This window comes from Dreissena polymorpha, chromosome 2 (genome assembly GCF_020536995.1).
Source record: "Dreissena polymorpha isolate Duluth1 chromosome 2, UMN_Dpol_1.0, whole genome shotgun sequence".
In the NCBI taxonomy this organism is placed as follows: domain Eukaryota; kingdom Metazoa; phylum Mollusca; class Bivalvia; order Myida; family Dreissenidae; genus Dreissena; species Dreissena polymorpha.
Genome location: NC_068356.1, coordinates 64,034,254 through 64,049,108, shown reverse-complemented (window position 1 = coordinate 64,049,108; position 14,855 = coordinate 64,034,254). Strand labels below are relative to the sequence as shown.

General features: G+C 33.9%; 1 protein-coding gene across 1 annotated transcript; it reads right to left on the bottom strand.

The window, feature by feature from the left end:
- Positions 1-600: 600 nt before the first annotated feature.
- Positions 601-5,956, bottom strand: LOC127867350 (brain protein I3-like). Its single transcript, XM_052408445.1, has 4 exons — positions 5,922-5,956; positions 1,937-2,006; positions 1,412-1,635; positions 601-945 (listed from the first exon to the last, which is right to left on the bottom strand). The coding sequence occupies exons 2-4, from the start codon at positions 1,956-1,958 to the stop codon at positions 817-819; spliced, it is 375 nt and encodes a 124-aa protein (XP_052264405.1). The 5' UTR covers positions 1,959-2,006; positions 5,922-5,956; the 3' UTR covers positions 601-816.
- Between the last annotated feature and the right edge of the window lie 8,899 nt (positions 5,957-14,855).

The window sequence follows — 14,855 nt, the reverse complement described above, 5'->3', positions numbered from 1 at the left end:
AACCATTAAACCACATCTTTGAAATTGATTAAATTTTATCGGTTCTAACACCACTACGTTAACAAAAATAAATACACAAAAGTATATAAGGAACATCATTATCAGTAATAATATTTAACTAATAGGCATTTACTAGAGTATGTTCTGAGCAAATACGCCACTCTATATTTATGTGTAATTGAAAAACAACCTTTTACATATTTGAATGTAATTTGAACTGCAAATTATCAAATCATCGATATAATATTGTATCCTATTACCAGATGAAAATCGATAGAATAACAACGATCGTATAAACATGACCTTTATATAATCGCTATTTTTAGATCAGATTTTGGTTTTTCCTACAATTGGATAATCTGTTTTTGTCAACCACGGAAAAATGAAATCATCAACAAGTTGTTAGTTATTGATGTTAAGTTGTGAGGAAATACTAGGATACATAGAATATTATGTGAGTTTTGGATAAAGATCAAGTTTATCATGCTCGGCACGAACCATGTTAGTGCTCGGCAAGCCTCGCGCTACATCGGTTCTAAGTCTCGCATGATAAACTTGATCTTTATCCAAAACTCACATAATAATCTCTATATTGCTCAAATGCATATTTTATCTACGGTGATTTTTGATAGGCCATCTAATAGCTTTAACAGGAATGTAACCAGTATTTGTTATACGCGTTTAAGGAGCTAAGCCTAGCACACATTTGATACATTTTAGATTCCATTCGTTTTTAATAGAATACATCACATTACGTGTCCATATTGTAAATCATATCTCTCAAATCAAACGTGGGGTATGTCACTTCTTACAATCTTAGAAGCTGCAATTGCAATGCGTGCATCGTTTCTCCTCCATACATAGGTAGAAGAGGACCCCGACTGGGAACAGCAATATTGCAAGTATAATCCCACATGTGGAGTACCTTTTTATTAGGATACCTTGCTGTAATAAATAGCATATAATCATTTTAGTAATTATATTTCTGTTTTGCTTGAAAGCCTAAAGCTGTTAGAATCACTTTTTTTTATCTCTTAATAACCAGTTGTTTGAAAAGACCTTGAAACAAACTCTGACTGGATACTGAACTACGGGCTAGACGGTCGAAATGCCTTTGTCATATCAAGAGCTACGTAACTGTGGTACTTAACAATTTATCAACTTTGTATCATATAACAAATAGAAACCAACAGTATGATTGTGACATTAGATTGTATTTTTAATACTTGTAAATTAAATTCATGAAGACATCATATACCATTCAACGCGTACGTGTTTTGTATATTAAATAATACATATCACATGTATTTGTTATCACATACAATTATTTTACCTTTAAAGCTGTAAAAAAAATACCACATACAGTAATTTTGATTGTATAATTATGAAGAAAATACGTGTATCACTTTACCCCACAGTGCGGACAGTTTCCGGTACGAGCATTTCCTGCTGATATCACTGCCACAGTTGTGCTCTGCTGAGCCTGGAACATGTTTTGGACGTGAGGGTTCGGTGCCTGAGTGTAGGGATACTGGCCAATGGGTTGAGGGGCGGGTTGACTGTAGTAGCCCGGGGCTGCGGGTTGACTGTAGTAACCCGGGGGTGCGGGTTGACTCTGAGCGTTGTAAACATTACCTGATTAACAAAGGTGATAATGAAGTATAGTAGAACTATTGGTCTTTTAATGAAGTTTACGACGATGAACACAAGATTCAGTATAGAACCCAAAATTCACTCACATGTTCTTTATTGAATGATATCAAATCGAGTTATTTATGCAATGGTTATTAAATCATATAATTATGAAAGTAAGAAATATGTTTAAAAATCAAAAACACGACGTGAACATGTGTGCATTTAAGTCTTGAAACCGCTTACAGATTTCAAGAAAAAAGATATGAATGCTAAAACAAGAGAACAGTTGTCGAGACGTTACTTGTGTAAACATGTGTCGTCATTGTGTTCCCGGCAAATACGAATTCACTGACAGAAGGTACTTCAGTTTCCTAAAAGATGACACACATATGTTGCTTAGGAATTTCAAATTCAAATGTACCTTTTCTTTGGATATCAAACCGAAGAGATATATAGAGAACACATGGTTGGTGCCGAGATAGAGAAAGTTTATCCGGTGAGGCTTAAAAAAAGAAAATAGGGCGAGCTTTAGGGAGCCCTATTTTTCTTTTTCGGGCCGAACCGGATAAACTTTCTCCATCTCGGCACCAACCATGCATTCGATTTATCCTGCTTTATGCCGTTGACACATTTTATCAAAGACAAATTATACATTGACATAACAATATAATTATTCTTGTCAAGCTTCCTACATGTACACAACATTCCAGACGACCGAATAATTACCGATTGTCACGTAAAAAAAAGTTCCACTTTAAACTGTTCCTTTTAATACTTTCCTATTGAAAATATGAGAAGAAATAAAAAACGAATCGAGAATGTGATATTTTTCTCTTGGTCTACAATTACGATAGCAGCCGATATTGGTAAAATACAACACCCTTGTGTAGTGTATTGGAAAGGTTACAGTCAAATATTTGTCACAGCGTGCGTAGGAATACATTCCTGTTGACCGGAGATAGGAAAATGTGTTCGACCCTGCTTTATTAGGTCAATATTTGCAACAGAGGCAGGATAATTATGTTTATGTTAACGTTTGTTAAATTATCCTAATGTGGTTTAACCTTGATGATCCCACAATGTTTTGAATGTATTCGATGTATTCACATATATTCAGAAAAAAGTATTTTACTCGAATAGAACGCCGTGCGCATTATTACATTAAGGACGATGGTGTTATTGTTGGATCATTTACTAGCAATCACGATCTGCTTGAATTTGATGGTAAGATACATATTTGCATCCCAAATTGTTTTAATTACAAGCAATGCCCAGTCAAATGGATGGTCAATGACACGTTATTTATTCTATCGGAAATTATACGATTCAATTTCGGAAGTTTCGTGTGATCATAAAAGCAACTGTTAAACTAAAATTCTAGGATGAGCGCTACCAAGTCTGTCAATATGTAGATAATTTACCATCATGTCTTTCATTGCAAGACCGCTATCATCATAACGTTCATTTTTTCTGTACTGTTATAACGAAATGAATGGTTACTGGGATTGTTCCTTACAAACTAAATACGTTATTTAAAAAAACATAACAATATTATTTGCTTTTAAACATCGCTTTCTATTACAACAACACGTCCACCTTGCATCAAAGAAATTAGACATAAACAAAGATTGATCATTGTATAGTATGACTAGAACGAAATAAAAATGTATGTACAGAGATTTGTATTATTGTCAAACCATTCAAACTTACCTTTACAATAAATGAAAATAACAGAGAATAAATGACATATTATAAGGGCGTGGATTGAGTGGCATGCGACTGTGTATTAGGTCCATGATTGGCTTTTATACGCAATATAAATTACCCGCTTCGAAGAGACTTCCGAACATTTTGGAAAATAGCACCAAGTCACGTACGCTGTAAATTACAATCATGCACATGGAAGGGACGCCCAAATACTGTTTATACAGTATTGATTAGCTTTGCTTACTGCACAAGCTCCGCCTTTACTGATTCAGTAGATTTTACTCCGCTTCGTTTCCAATACTCTCGGAACATACTGCAGTATCCAGCGTATACACATTTGTATTTATTAATTGTAGCAGACAACAACTTTTACGGGTTTGGGATGATAATAATAGCACAACTGGTGATATGTCACTGGGTTAGTTGTAGTTACAATTAATTATGTAAATAGTTTAGGAGTGTTATGGTGTACGCATGTACTCTCTTAATCATCCAACGCCATTTACTCGAATACACATTTTTCTGAAAATGTCATAACTATATTATCTCTTATCTCTTCGAAAAAGATTGTTTTGTATTAGATGTTGATTGTTGATTGTTATGCTAAACTATTTGTGACTACAGAATGCGACCTTGACATTCGGCGGTTGATTGTTGATTGTTTTGCTAAACTATATGTGACTACAGAATGCGACCTTGACATTCGGCGGTATACCTTCAACTGGAGAATAGCCTGTTTTAAAGATGGTAGTAAATTCTTGAGCTTTGATTCGTGTCGCGTTTCTAACAAATCGCATGGCTGATCTTCATGTATTATTTTTGTTTAAACCAATGTTTTTTAGTTCGTTGCATTGAAAATACTACAACTTATTTGAAATGCTAACGTGTCCATTTCCCGGAAGTAGAACCAGTACTTGGTGCCTATGAATGAGATCTTAAGAGCGCTGATCAGCGGGGATAGAACCGGTGACCGCTCGATCGCTTGGCGAAACATCATATCCACTACGCCACGGCGACCTGTTTAAATCAAGTCGACTTTGAAAGCGTTTGAAAATACATGGTTATGTGCGTCTTTATGCGCAAGATGTTGCGTTTATTGTTTTTTGAAGTTTCTGCTTTTAGATTGGTATTCGATAAGGAAATCTTTGAGTATACATGTTTTGTTACCAAGTCACATTTGTGTTGTAAGAATAAATAACGGTTAAGTCGGCGAAGTAACAAAAGTCAAATTTTTGACCGCTCATTGCGCAGCTTTTTATTGCAACAATAGTTTGTAACATGAGCTTTTTTAAATAAAAACATTGCGAGTCCGTAATTATATTACAGAAAACAAATAGAAGGTAGTCAAAATACCCGAGCAGTACCGGATTTAACACCTTTGGGGGCCCATATGCCGTGAAACTGTTTAGGCCTATGCCCCAGGCCCCTACTCGGCCAAGTGCCTACTGAAACACCAGTGCCCAGTCAATGTCCTTCGTTTAAATTAGCCTGCCAGTGCCAGGGCTGGCAATGCATAAAATAAGCCAATTGTCTTGTATAGGTTTAAAATGTCATGATAATACCGAAATGCCAATACGACATATTATTATACAATAAATAATTTATGACAACAATCGGTGTATAATGTATATTTACGTATTTAACTATTTATCCATAAAGAAAGAATCTGAAAATTAAATTACGATCTACAATAGAGGTTTACCTTTCTGTCCGTTTCATACCGTACCTAATGAACACGTAATGAGCACCTTGAAAACGATATCACTAACAACAAAACAATACGGTTTTGAAAACAGTGAATGATTGTGTTTTGGTAACAAGACGTGACCTTTAATCATAACATGCCCTTGGTATAAAGTAATTGTCCATTCATTAGCTTAGTCTTAGTAAGTAAGTAGAAATTCTTTCGCCACGGTCTCATGGTGACCCTAAAACTCGCAGGACCCATAGACAGCTGCCTAATCTGCGTTCGTTTGCATGATGTCGCAATATACCATAATGCTTGCCTATTTCGGAGTTCAACATTAAACAAACCATAAACGAGAAAGTGAAATAAAACAGCAAACGAAACAATAAAGTCTTGAGAAGTTCAGACAACTTAATTTCAGCAGTTTGACTGGTTGGAATATAATGAAAATAGAAAACGCACGATTATAACATTCCTTAACCGAGGCCTGTTCTGGTGTGTAAACTATACTCCATTCTTTAGATTTAAATACGAACAAATGTCAGATAATTCTCAAAAAATGGACTTTCATTTTCAGTATTGTTTTGTTGCACTCAATATAGGGCATGCTTGTTCATGTTAATAATTAAACACGTATAAGTAATGGTAAATGGTATTATAATAGTTAAAAAAAAATTAAGTGGAGTATTGACGTCGCAATGGCACAAAAAATATGTTAATTCCCAAATTCGACATTATATTGTTATATCAAAAAAATAAATTATGAACGACTGTTTTTACTGTAAAAAACTGTCTAGTTAAATTTATCACAATAAAAGGAATAGCGCGTAGTTTCACGTTTTATAGCAATAACACGATTGTTAATATAACAATAATTGGGTAAAACACTGACCTGTTTTAGAGAATGTGTCCTGTATAATCCAACAACTACGGTTATTTAACATGATGTGCCTCAAAATCAATCTATCGACAATGGATATATTTACGGCGCCTAGCCAAAACGGATAATACTGGAAACATTTGTATGTAACCGGCTTATACGCGAAACGGCTACGGATGATATCAGAATATATTTGAGTCGCGTTCTGAGAAAACTGGGCTTAATGCATGTGCGCAAAGTGTCATCCAAGATTAGCCTATGCAGTCCGCACAGGCTAATCAGGGACGACACTTTCCGCTTTTATGATAGTTTCTGTTTAAACAAAGTGCCTTCTTAGCACCAATTCAGGTGCAAAGGGTCGTCCTCGATTAGCCTGTGCGGAATGCATGATGCGGCGTCTCATCAGGGTCTGCGATGTTTGATTGAATGAATTTCTGTAAATATTCTAAATATAGAAATAAATATACTAGACATCCCTAATTTTGGAAATAAATTGATCCAATTTAGAAGGATGGGAGATTCCACTAGGCATACGTCGGTTAAGGATTTGATGCGATGCTATTAAGAGCCAAATTTTTATTTGTTTATATGTCATAATTATGTGTGTTGGTAGCCTATTGACAAAACGTTCTATGCGAGTTCAAGAAGTTTATACTTCGTTGTCACTTTCAATTCTGAGAAGGTGAATCAAATTCCTGATTTCTGAAGACAACGAAATACGAAATCATAACGCATAAATGGTACCACTGCAAAAGTATAACATTGTCCTGGCATTGAATTGGAATTTAAATACATGACAGCCACTTTTAAAATGAAATTCTATATGTGTTTGATTACCTTTTGCGCAACAATACCTGCAGGTTTATCCAATCAGCTTTTCTTACAATGAAAGATATATGTGAAATTTGCATGATGCAAGACAATATTCAAGGCCGGATAATCTCGATCAGACACATAGCTTTTTCTACTGTTTTTTTACTAAAACGTATAAGTTGCATTATGATTCTCTTAATCGGCATAAGTTCGTTTGGAGAGAGAATTCAACAAACGATTCAAAATGTACAGTTATACAATGCATAATTAATCCTCACATAGACGTGAGCACAAACTTCATGTACAACATGCACACACGATATGCACATTTTGTTTAATTTACATCTTCTTGGAGCAAAACACATTTGATTTCTTGTATCATCCAGTGCCGTATTCCAGACTTTATTCGTTCAAAAATGCAAGTTTCTTTGACTAAAGATGTAACAGTTTGGCAGTGTGGTTCATTTGTTTCCTTTGTGTCAGATAAAATCGTGTGTGTTTTTTCATATCAAAGCTTGATCTATAACATAAGTTGAAATGCCATTATAATTCGTGTACAACAGTATTTGACATTATTAATTGGTTTTGTTTCATTTTCATTATGAATACTCGGAACCTCCTGCATTTTTAAATGTTCATGTTGAGATATAATCCGGTGCCGTATCGCGTATTAGCCGGTAACACATTTGTGTTGTCCGTTTTGGTTAGGCGCCGTGATATATCATGCCCCGCGAAGCGTTGGTATTCAGTGTTATTGATTGAGTCGGGTAACAAGCGAATTTTAGTCCCATTTATTCTTCTTAGACGCTTATTATTGGTTTTACATCAAACGAAAATGTCGATATTTTAACAAAACCACAGCTTCATGACTAAACAAATAGAGAATACTAGGTTAGCGTTGTCATACATTCAGTCATTCATTATTCAATATTCGAATTCAATTCGATTGCAGTATTTACCGATTTGTTATCTCTTTTTCATTTAGATCCGTAGACTATAAAACAAAACGGACTTACGCTCTGCTTTTAATTAAAAAAAACGCGTTCTGTGACGCTTTTATGGAAGTGTTTGTTCAAAGGAAGTCTCTGTTTTACCAAACTCAGATCTAAGCAAAAAGTATCGTCGCAGATTAGCCCGTCCGGAATAAGCAGACTTATCTTGGACGGAGCTTTAAAGTGGCCCGTTCAAGTTTTGGTAAATTAACAAAATAAAAAATGTTTCAAATTCGCAAATTATCGTTTTATTTATGATATTCGTGAGGAAATACTAATACTGAACATTAAACATGCTCTAAAATATCCATTATATGAATCTTTCGACGATTTGAAAACCTGAATATTCTAAAGCGTTGCAACGCGAAACGATTGAATAATTTGGAAAGTTCTGTTGTTGTCGTTATATTTTGTGAAACTACGAGGATTGCTTATATCAGGTAAAACATACATGCCATCATAGCAAAGATGCCAAGGGTCAGTGGTTCGAGCCCAGTTGAGGGCTACTTTTTTCCTTTTTTTATTGTATTCGTTTTTTTTTTACTGGGGATGTTTAGGTCCAATGTTTGAACTTATCAATATACAGCATTTAATGACAAACTTCAATACATGCCAAAATCTGTGAAAAGGCCCCTTTAAATACATATAAAAAGCTCGGTTTTCCATATCGCACTCATATTCCTACGGATGAGTTGTTAACATCTTTGTCAGCTTACCTTTAAACGACAATCAATTGTAAAAGAGTTTTGTTAACGACTTTCTTAAGACTATTGTTGTCTTTGTCGGTATTAATTGTGTTGGGATGACAGTTTTAGCTGAAATCAATACATTCAATAGGTAAGTGTCTGGTCGATGTAAAGATTCTAAATATGAATATTGAGCTATTAACATACCATAATAATGCTAGCGCCATATGGTAAACATGCGGACTCCACTGTTTCGCTTGTTAAGTTCACCCGAGAAAAAGGTGCTCACGGTTAGTTTTTATCATCGCCTTTTGTTTGTCCGTTTTGCGTCATGTGTCGTGCGGCGTTAACAATTACCTTATTGACACTCTAAGGCCAACAAATTTTAATAAATTGATTTACGGGATTTTTTTTTTTATAAAAATAGGGTCGGGGGGTCAAAATAAACATAAAAGAAAAAACATCACAGAGTCGACAAAAAAATAAAAATTAAAGTTTAAACTTGTCATTTTTTTATAAACCAACTTTTTACGTTACTTTTTAACTATATATCTTATTTATGAAAACAGTAAGTCACTAAAAGCAATAGAAATAGTGTTATTAATATATTTTTCAAGAACATTTCTTTTTAATCTTAATTCCTGTTGAATGTCTTCATTGTCTGCTATTGAATAAAAAATTGTACATTAAACATTATTAAAAGAAATCACTCAGTGTGTGTTTTTTATCAAATAAAGTGTAATCTGGCACTTTTTGTTGTATTGTTTTATGTCCTGCTTAATAAACCTTTCTTGAGTAGAAATCAATGTTGAATACTAGAAGCATTGATGAAAAAAACAGTCCAACAAAAGACAACTTTAAACTGTCAAACTGAAAAAAAAACTAAAATGTCATTTACATAAACGCAACAGTAGAACACTATAATTATGTATGTTTCTGACTAGACTGTTATAGTCTGAGGAACGCTTAACAGTATAACACCATATTAGTGTTTTCCCCAGGAGGGCAAAGGGGCATGGTGTATTACTCTCAAACAATGCATTTTAACGCACAGTTTTTGCAAAAAAGGGCAAACAAACGTTCTCTGTATACCTGTTTTTGAAAGAAAGATTTAATCACATTAGAGGCAGTTAAGGGAAAAACATAAAAATATAAACAAGCTCATTTAATGGTAATTGATGTATTTAACTAACTTTACCGGTATTTAATATTAATATATTTATCTTGCTTTGTCTTCCATTAAAGTTCCATGCTGTTTCAGTAAACTGTAGAGCATGACAAACATAATAAAGCAATACATGCATATGAATCTGATTATAAACAGATCCACTAACATTTAAATGAAACCATGTTTGCCTTATCCAATTTTTTAACGATAATTCTGCCAGATGATTTAACTTTGCGAGTAAACTGAATGCAAACACTCGTTTCCGTTACATATATCCACTGAGTAGATTACTAATAAATATGTTGTCGGCATCGAAAACGTTTTTAGCATCGTTCGTTATCACGTGTTTTAATTTGCATTTCAGTTATTCCTTCTAAATGTATTATCTCCATCGTTTATTTGATCGTTATTTGCCATTTTTGCCGAGAGTCACAATTTATTTATTTTGTATTGTCCGCCATCTTGTTAAAATGATGTAATCGACAGGTGCGCATCTCTACGATAAACCGTATAATATGTTCATCAAACACGCGATTCGCATTTAATTCAATATTCTTAATGTTTAACTTGACCATGAACTTTGAGACAATTTCTATTTTGAAATAATGCCGCGGACGCTGTTCATTATTATTGTTGTCAACCCAAACTTTCGAGCACGAAATTTTGCATGCCCAAACAAAGCTTTTAGTTTAACATAAATGCGATTGGTTTATTCTATTTTAAACAGCCAATGAAGTTTGCCGATAGTAAAAATACGGATCCGATAAAACGCTTGCGAATATAAATTTTGATTTTTTGTCGTCGACAGTTTTTTTTCACGCGGGACTTAAACACTGTCGGCGGTATTTATAAAAATAAAATAGCCGATAGATACTTTTATTTTTATTTCATTTTGACATAAAATACGGTCGGCGCTCCCGTAAATCAATTTATTTAAAAATGTTGGCCTTATATTACTATTAAAATAGGTAATAAAAAAACGGTAGATTATTTTTGCACAATATTTTAGGTGTTCGAATCCAAATCGAAAGTGTTTTAAAAAATACGGATTATGTACTGTAAACATACGTTCTTTAAAATATAGAAACGGTAAGCAAGACACAAACAAACATTCAGGGATTTAACTGACCCATACACAATTGTCGACACTAACTTTCGCACCTCTGATAAAGTTGGAGCCAAGTTTGTTCTATTATAATTGTAGGAATAATAATAATAATTAATTATACGTATTTGTATTGAAACAGTTCAAGGGTCTAATGACTTGTCAAAGTAGAATAATAACCTTAAGTTTTATTAACAAAGTTTAACATTCTAATCGTTAATAGCTAGATATATTTATTTCAGAACAATTTTGACTCATACTTGCGTATTTTGTTTTCATTGTGGACATGTTTTATTGAGATGTTAAAATATATGAAGAGAAAAATAGCCAAAGACACTGAACGCTATTAACTTTTTCAAACTATAAGTTTTCTGGATTGAAAAGCAAAACCCGATGACAAAGATGAGTGTTTTCTATAGACCTAGGATGAACCTTACATTCGAAGGCAGCTTCAGACAAGAAGTTCTTACAGCCAAAGACAGGACTGGTTTGAATATCAAGAACATTTTAACCCGAGCGAAATTTGTCTGGCTTGTTGAATTCCGTATAACCGATATAACTTATTTAACAGGCTGAGGAACATCATTCAGTCGTAACCTCCTTGCGCACTTATTGCAATGACGTCCCTACTCACAGCGTGCTCATGCTATACAAACGGAACAAAACAACAGAAAACATAAAACATTCCATGGAAAGAATAAACATACATGCCTGAACTATTCAGGAGAAAAAAAAAGTTTATTGGTCGATAAGTAACGAAACGTCGAAATTGGTTCCTCATCTTTCGAATTTTTACAATGAAATATCGAAACAATATTCATTAGTGACATACAAGCCGGACAATTACGAGGTTGTATACCACTAATCACCTCAACATATTGGCCTTAAGTTTGTACCCTTCAAACAGTTGGCGGGGACTTTTTCTCCTGTGTCTGAAAGGTATCACGCTTTCGAGTAGTGCAACAAGAAACGTTATTTGAAGTATTGTTTGCATAACATTATATACCAACAGTTTAACTATATCGTGAGAAAAAAAACGTAATAATTATAAAGGAGGAGATATGATCCAAATAATTTTAGACCTATCTCTTTATTACCTACAATTTCTACAATAATTGAAAGATATGTAGCCATTCAATTAAATAAACATTTAAAAGAAATCTGTATACTAAATGAACACCAATCGGGTTTCAGACAGAACCACTCATGCCAAACTACTTTAATCAGACTCGTTGATTCATGGTTAAATTGTATGGACGATGGTTATATGATAGGAACTGTTTTTGTAGATTTCAAAAAAGCATTTGACTAAGTAGACCACACCATTCTTCTCACAAGTTGAAACTATATCATTTTTCGGATTCGTCTTTGAAGTTGTTTGAATCATATCTACAAAACCGTTTGCAACTAATTCGGGCAGATGGAGTAACATCAGACACCTGCATGATAAGTTCCGGTGTACCACAAGGCTCCATTTTAGGACCTTTGTTATTTTTACTTTACGTGAATGATCTACCCTTAAAACTAACACCAGAATCTGACATGTATGCTGATTATGTAACAATCCACTGTAAAGGGAATAATATAACAATGATAAATTGCACTCTTCAAGACGACTTACTAAGGTCACAAAATTGGTGTATGATAAATAATATGGCAGTAAACCCAGATAAAACTACTTGCATGACTATAGGATCACGCCAAAAACTTGAACATTTAGAAGATCTAAATTTGTTTGTAAATAACTCAAAAATAAAACATGTTGCAACCCAAAAACTTCTAGGTATCCATATTGATAAACATTTAAATTGGAAGGCCCATGTTGATATAACTTGTTCAAAACTTGTTTCGAAATTATCACTGTTCAGGCGTATACAATATTTTCTAACACCTGAGATGAAAATTATGTTCTATAATACGTATGTAACACCAATTATTGATTATGGATGTGTCACATGGCAAAATGCAAATACTAGAGACATAAACAGAATATCAAAACTGAAAAGAAGGTTTTTAAGAGTAATATTACGTAATGACTTAAATATAAATGATTATGATTTATCACAAAAAATACAATGGCTTTCTTTTGAAAACAGATATAAATATTTCACATGTATAATTATTTACAAATCTCTTCATAATTTAACGCCCACATAAATTGACGACTTGATAAAACTGGTGAAAAACAATATTTACAATTTAAGATCGATATCAAACAATGATTTGACGCATAAAACACCTCACTCAAACCTTTTAAAAAAGTCGTTCAGTTACTCTGGTATGGAAATATGGAACCACATACCGGTTAGTATTCGCCAATCTCTCACTCTCGCCACTTTCAAACATAGGCTTAAGAAATATATCCTCTTTGAGGCGCAAAATAAGTTTCACGCGTAGTAACATTTTTCTGTTTTCCTCTTATTCAAAAGTCAAATACTCCTCCATAAGTGTCGTTATGATTACTGTAGATTTAATTTCTGCAAACAAATATACATATTGCTTTTTCAAACTATTTATATAGCAAGGAGGTGCTATTATAATATTTGTGTATATCAGCCACTTCTATCAATCGTAAACTATTTCAAGAATAATGTATTCCACGTTTTTAAACTCTGACTTTGTACAATAATGTACGCGGCTGTTTTTGTTAACTTTTTGTTATTGTTATTGGTCGTGTAAATTAAGATATGGTAATTGTATAAGTGTGTGTGTGTCTAGGTGTGTGCGTGCGCGCGCGTGTGTGTGTGTGTGTGTGTGTGTGTGTGTGTGTGTGTGTGTGTGTGTGTGTGTGTGTGTGTGTGTGTGTGTGTGTGTGTGTGTGTGTGTGTGTGTGTGTGTGTGTGTGTGTGTGTGTGTGTGTGTGTGTGTGTGTGTGTGTGTGTGTGTGTGTGTGTGTGTGTGTGTGTGTGTGTGTGTGTGTGTGTGTGTGTGTGCGTGCGTGCGTGCGTGCGTGCGTGCGTGCGTGCGTGCGTGCGTTAGAGTGTGTGCATATGGAAAATGTCATCAACTATACATTTATTTTCTTAAATACTTTCTGTTAATAAATATTTGTTCCTTGAAACCATTTCAATATTGGAAGAGAAATTAATCATATAAGAGAAGTCATATAATATACTTGCTTTTTATGACACTTCTATTACATTGTTACAGTACTCTTATGTCCGTCAAAGTCTACATGTTTGCATTAAAATGTAGAAATGCATTATAAATACCATAGTTGTTTGAAGGCCTCATTGAAAATAAAATTGCCATTTTCAAACTGTTTGCATGACTTTGTATCAATGTGTGGTCTTAATTAGTTACCTTCGGAAAATACAGAGATTATTATTATAATTATTATTATTATTATTATTATTATATATAATTCTCAAAAATCCTGGCGTATGTGTATAAACGATGGTGCCATCGATAGACTTAACCACATAATTATAGTGTGGAAATATAAAGGAACATATCATGAAAAAAATTCCACAGCCACACCCTCCCCCGCCCTGGGCACCGCCTTTTGATTCAAGAAGGGTAGTTGTAACTAGTGCTTGCACGTAGTATGATCAACCTCCTTTCAGAGGTATGAAATGTATCGAGCAAAGCTCTTCCACGTCGTCATTGCACATACGTGATAATGGTCGGTTCAAATTGTATGTTTATTATAAATGATTTTTCAATGTTATTTTACGTTTTGTTCAAAACCTTACATATACAATTTAAGTATTTAGCAAATAAAAAGATTTTAATAAAACAAGGACATGTTGTGCAATAGAAATAATTTTGGATATAAATGGCATTCATTTGTTATGAAAGTGTGTGCCCAGAGTGCAGAATAACGTTTTTGGGTTCACAATTGAACGTTAATGGATGTAAACACACCAGTATATGGTGCTTGTCTTCAAATAACTTGTATAAGCATTTTTTCTTGAGAATTTCAAATAAGTATAAAAGAGAGTGTTTTAAGCTGCTTATGGCAGTGTGAAATACATCTGAATTACTCGATTTAATAAGCCTGTGTTCTTGGACAACATTTCGATATGTAACGCATTTATGTACAATGTTATTCTGCACGCAACGCGAAAGTTCGACACTGATTTATACGTATTTAATGATTAATTCGAAAATCTTAAGATATCAGCACAAACTGCAAGAAAACCTGTATTTTATGCACTGAAGATTTTTGCTAATATATTT

Coding starts and splice junctions, on each gene's coding strand:
- LOC127867350 (XM_052408445.1), bottom strand. CDS start 1,958: ATGACGACACATGTTTACACAA. Junction 1,636..1,936: donor GACGACACATGTTTACACAA/GTAACGTCTCGA, acceptor TTTGTTAATCAG/GTAATGTTTACAACGCTCAG. Junction 946..1,411: donor GAAACTGTCCGCACTGTGGG/GTAAAGTGATAC, acceptor TATTTATTACAG/CAAGGTATCCTAATAAAAAG.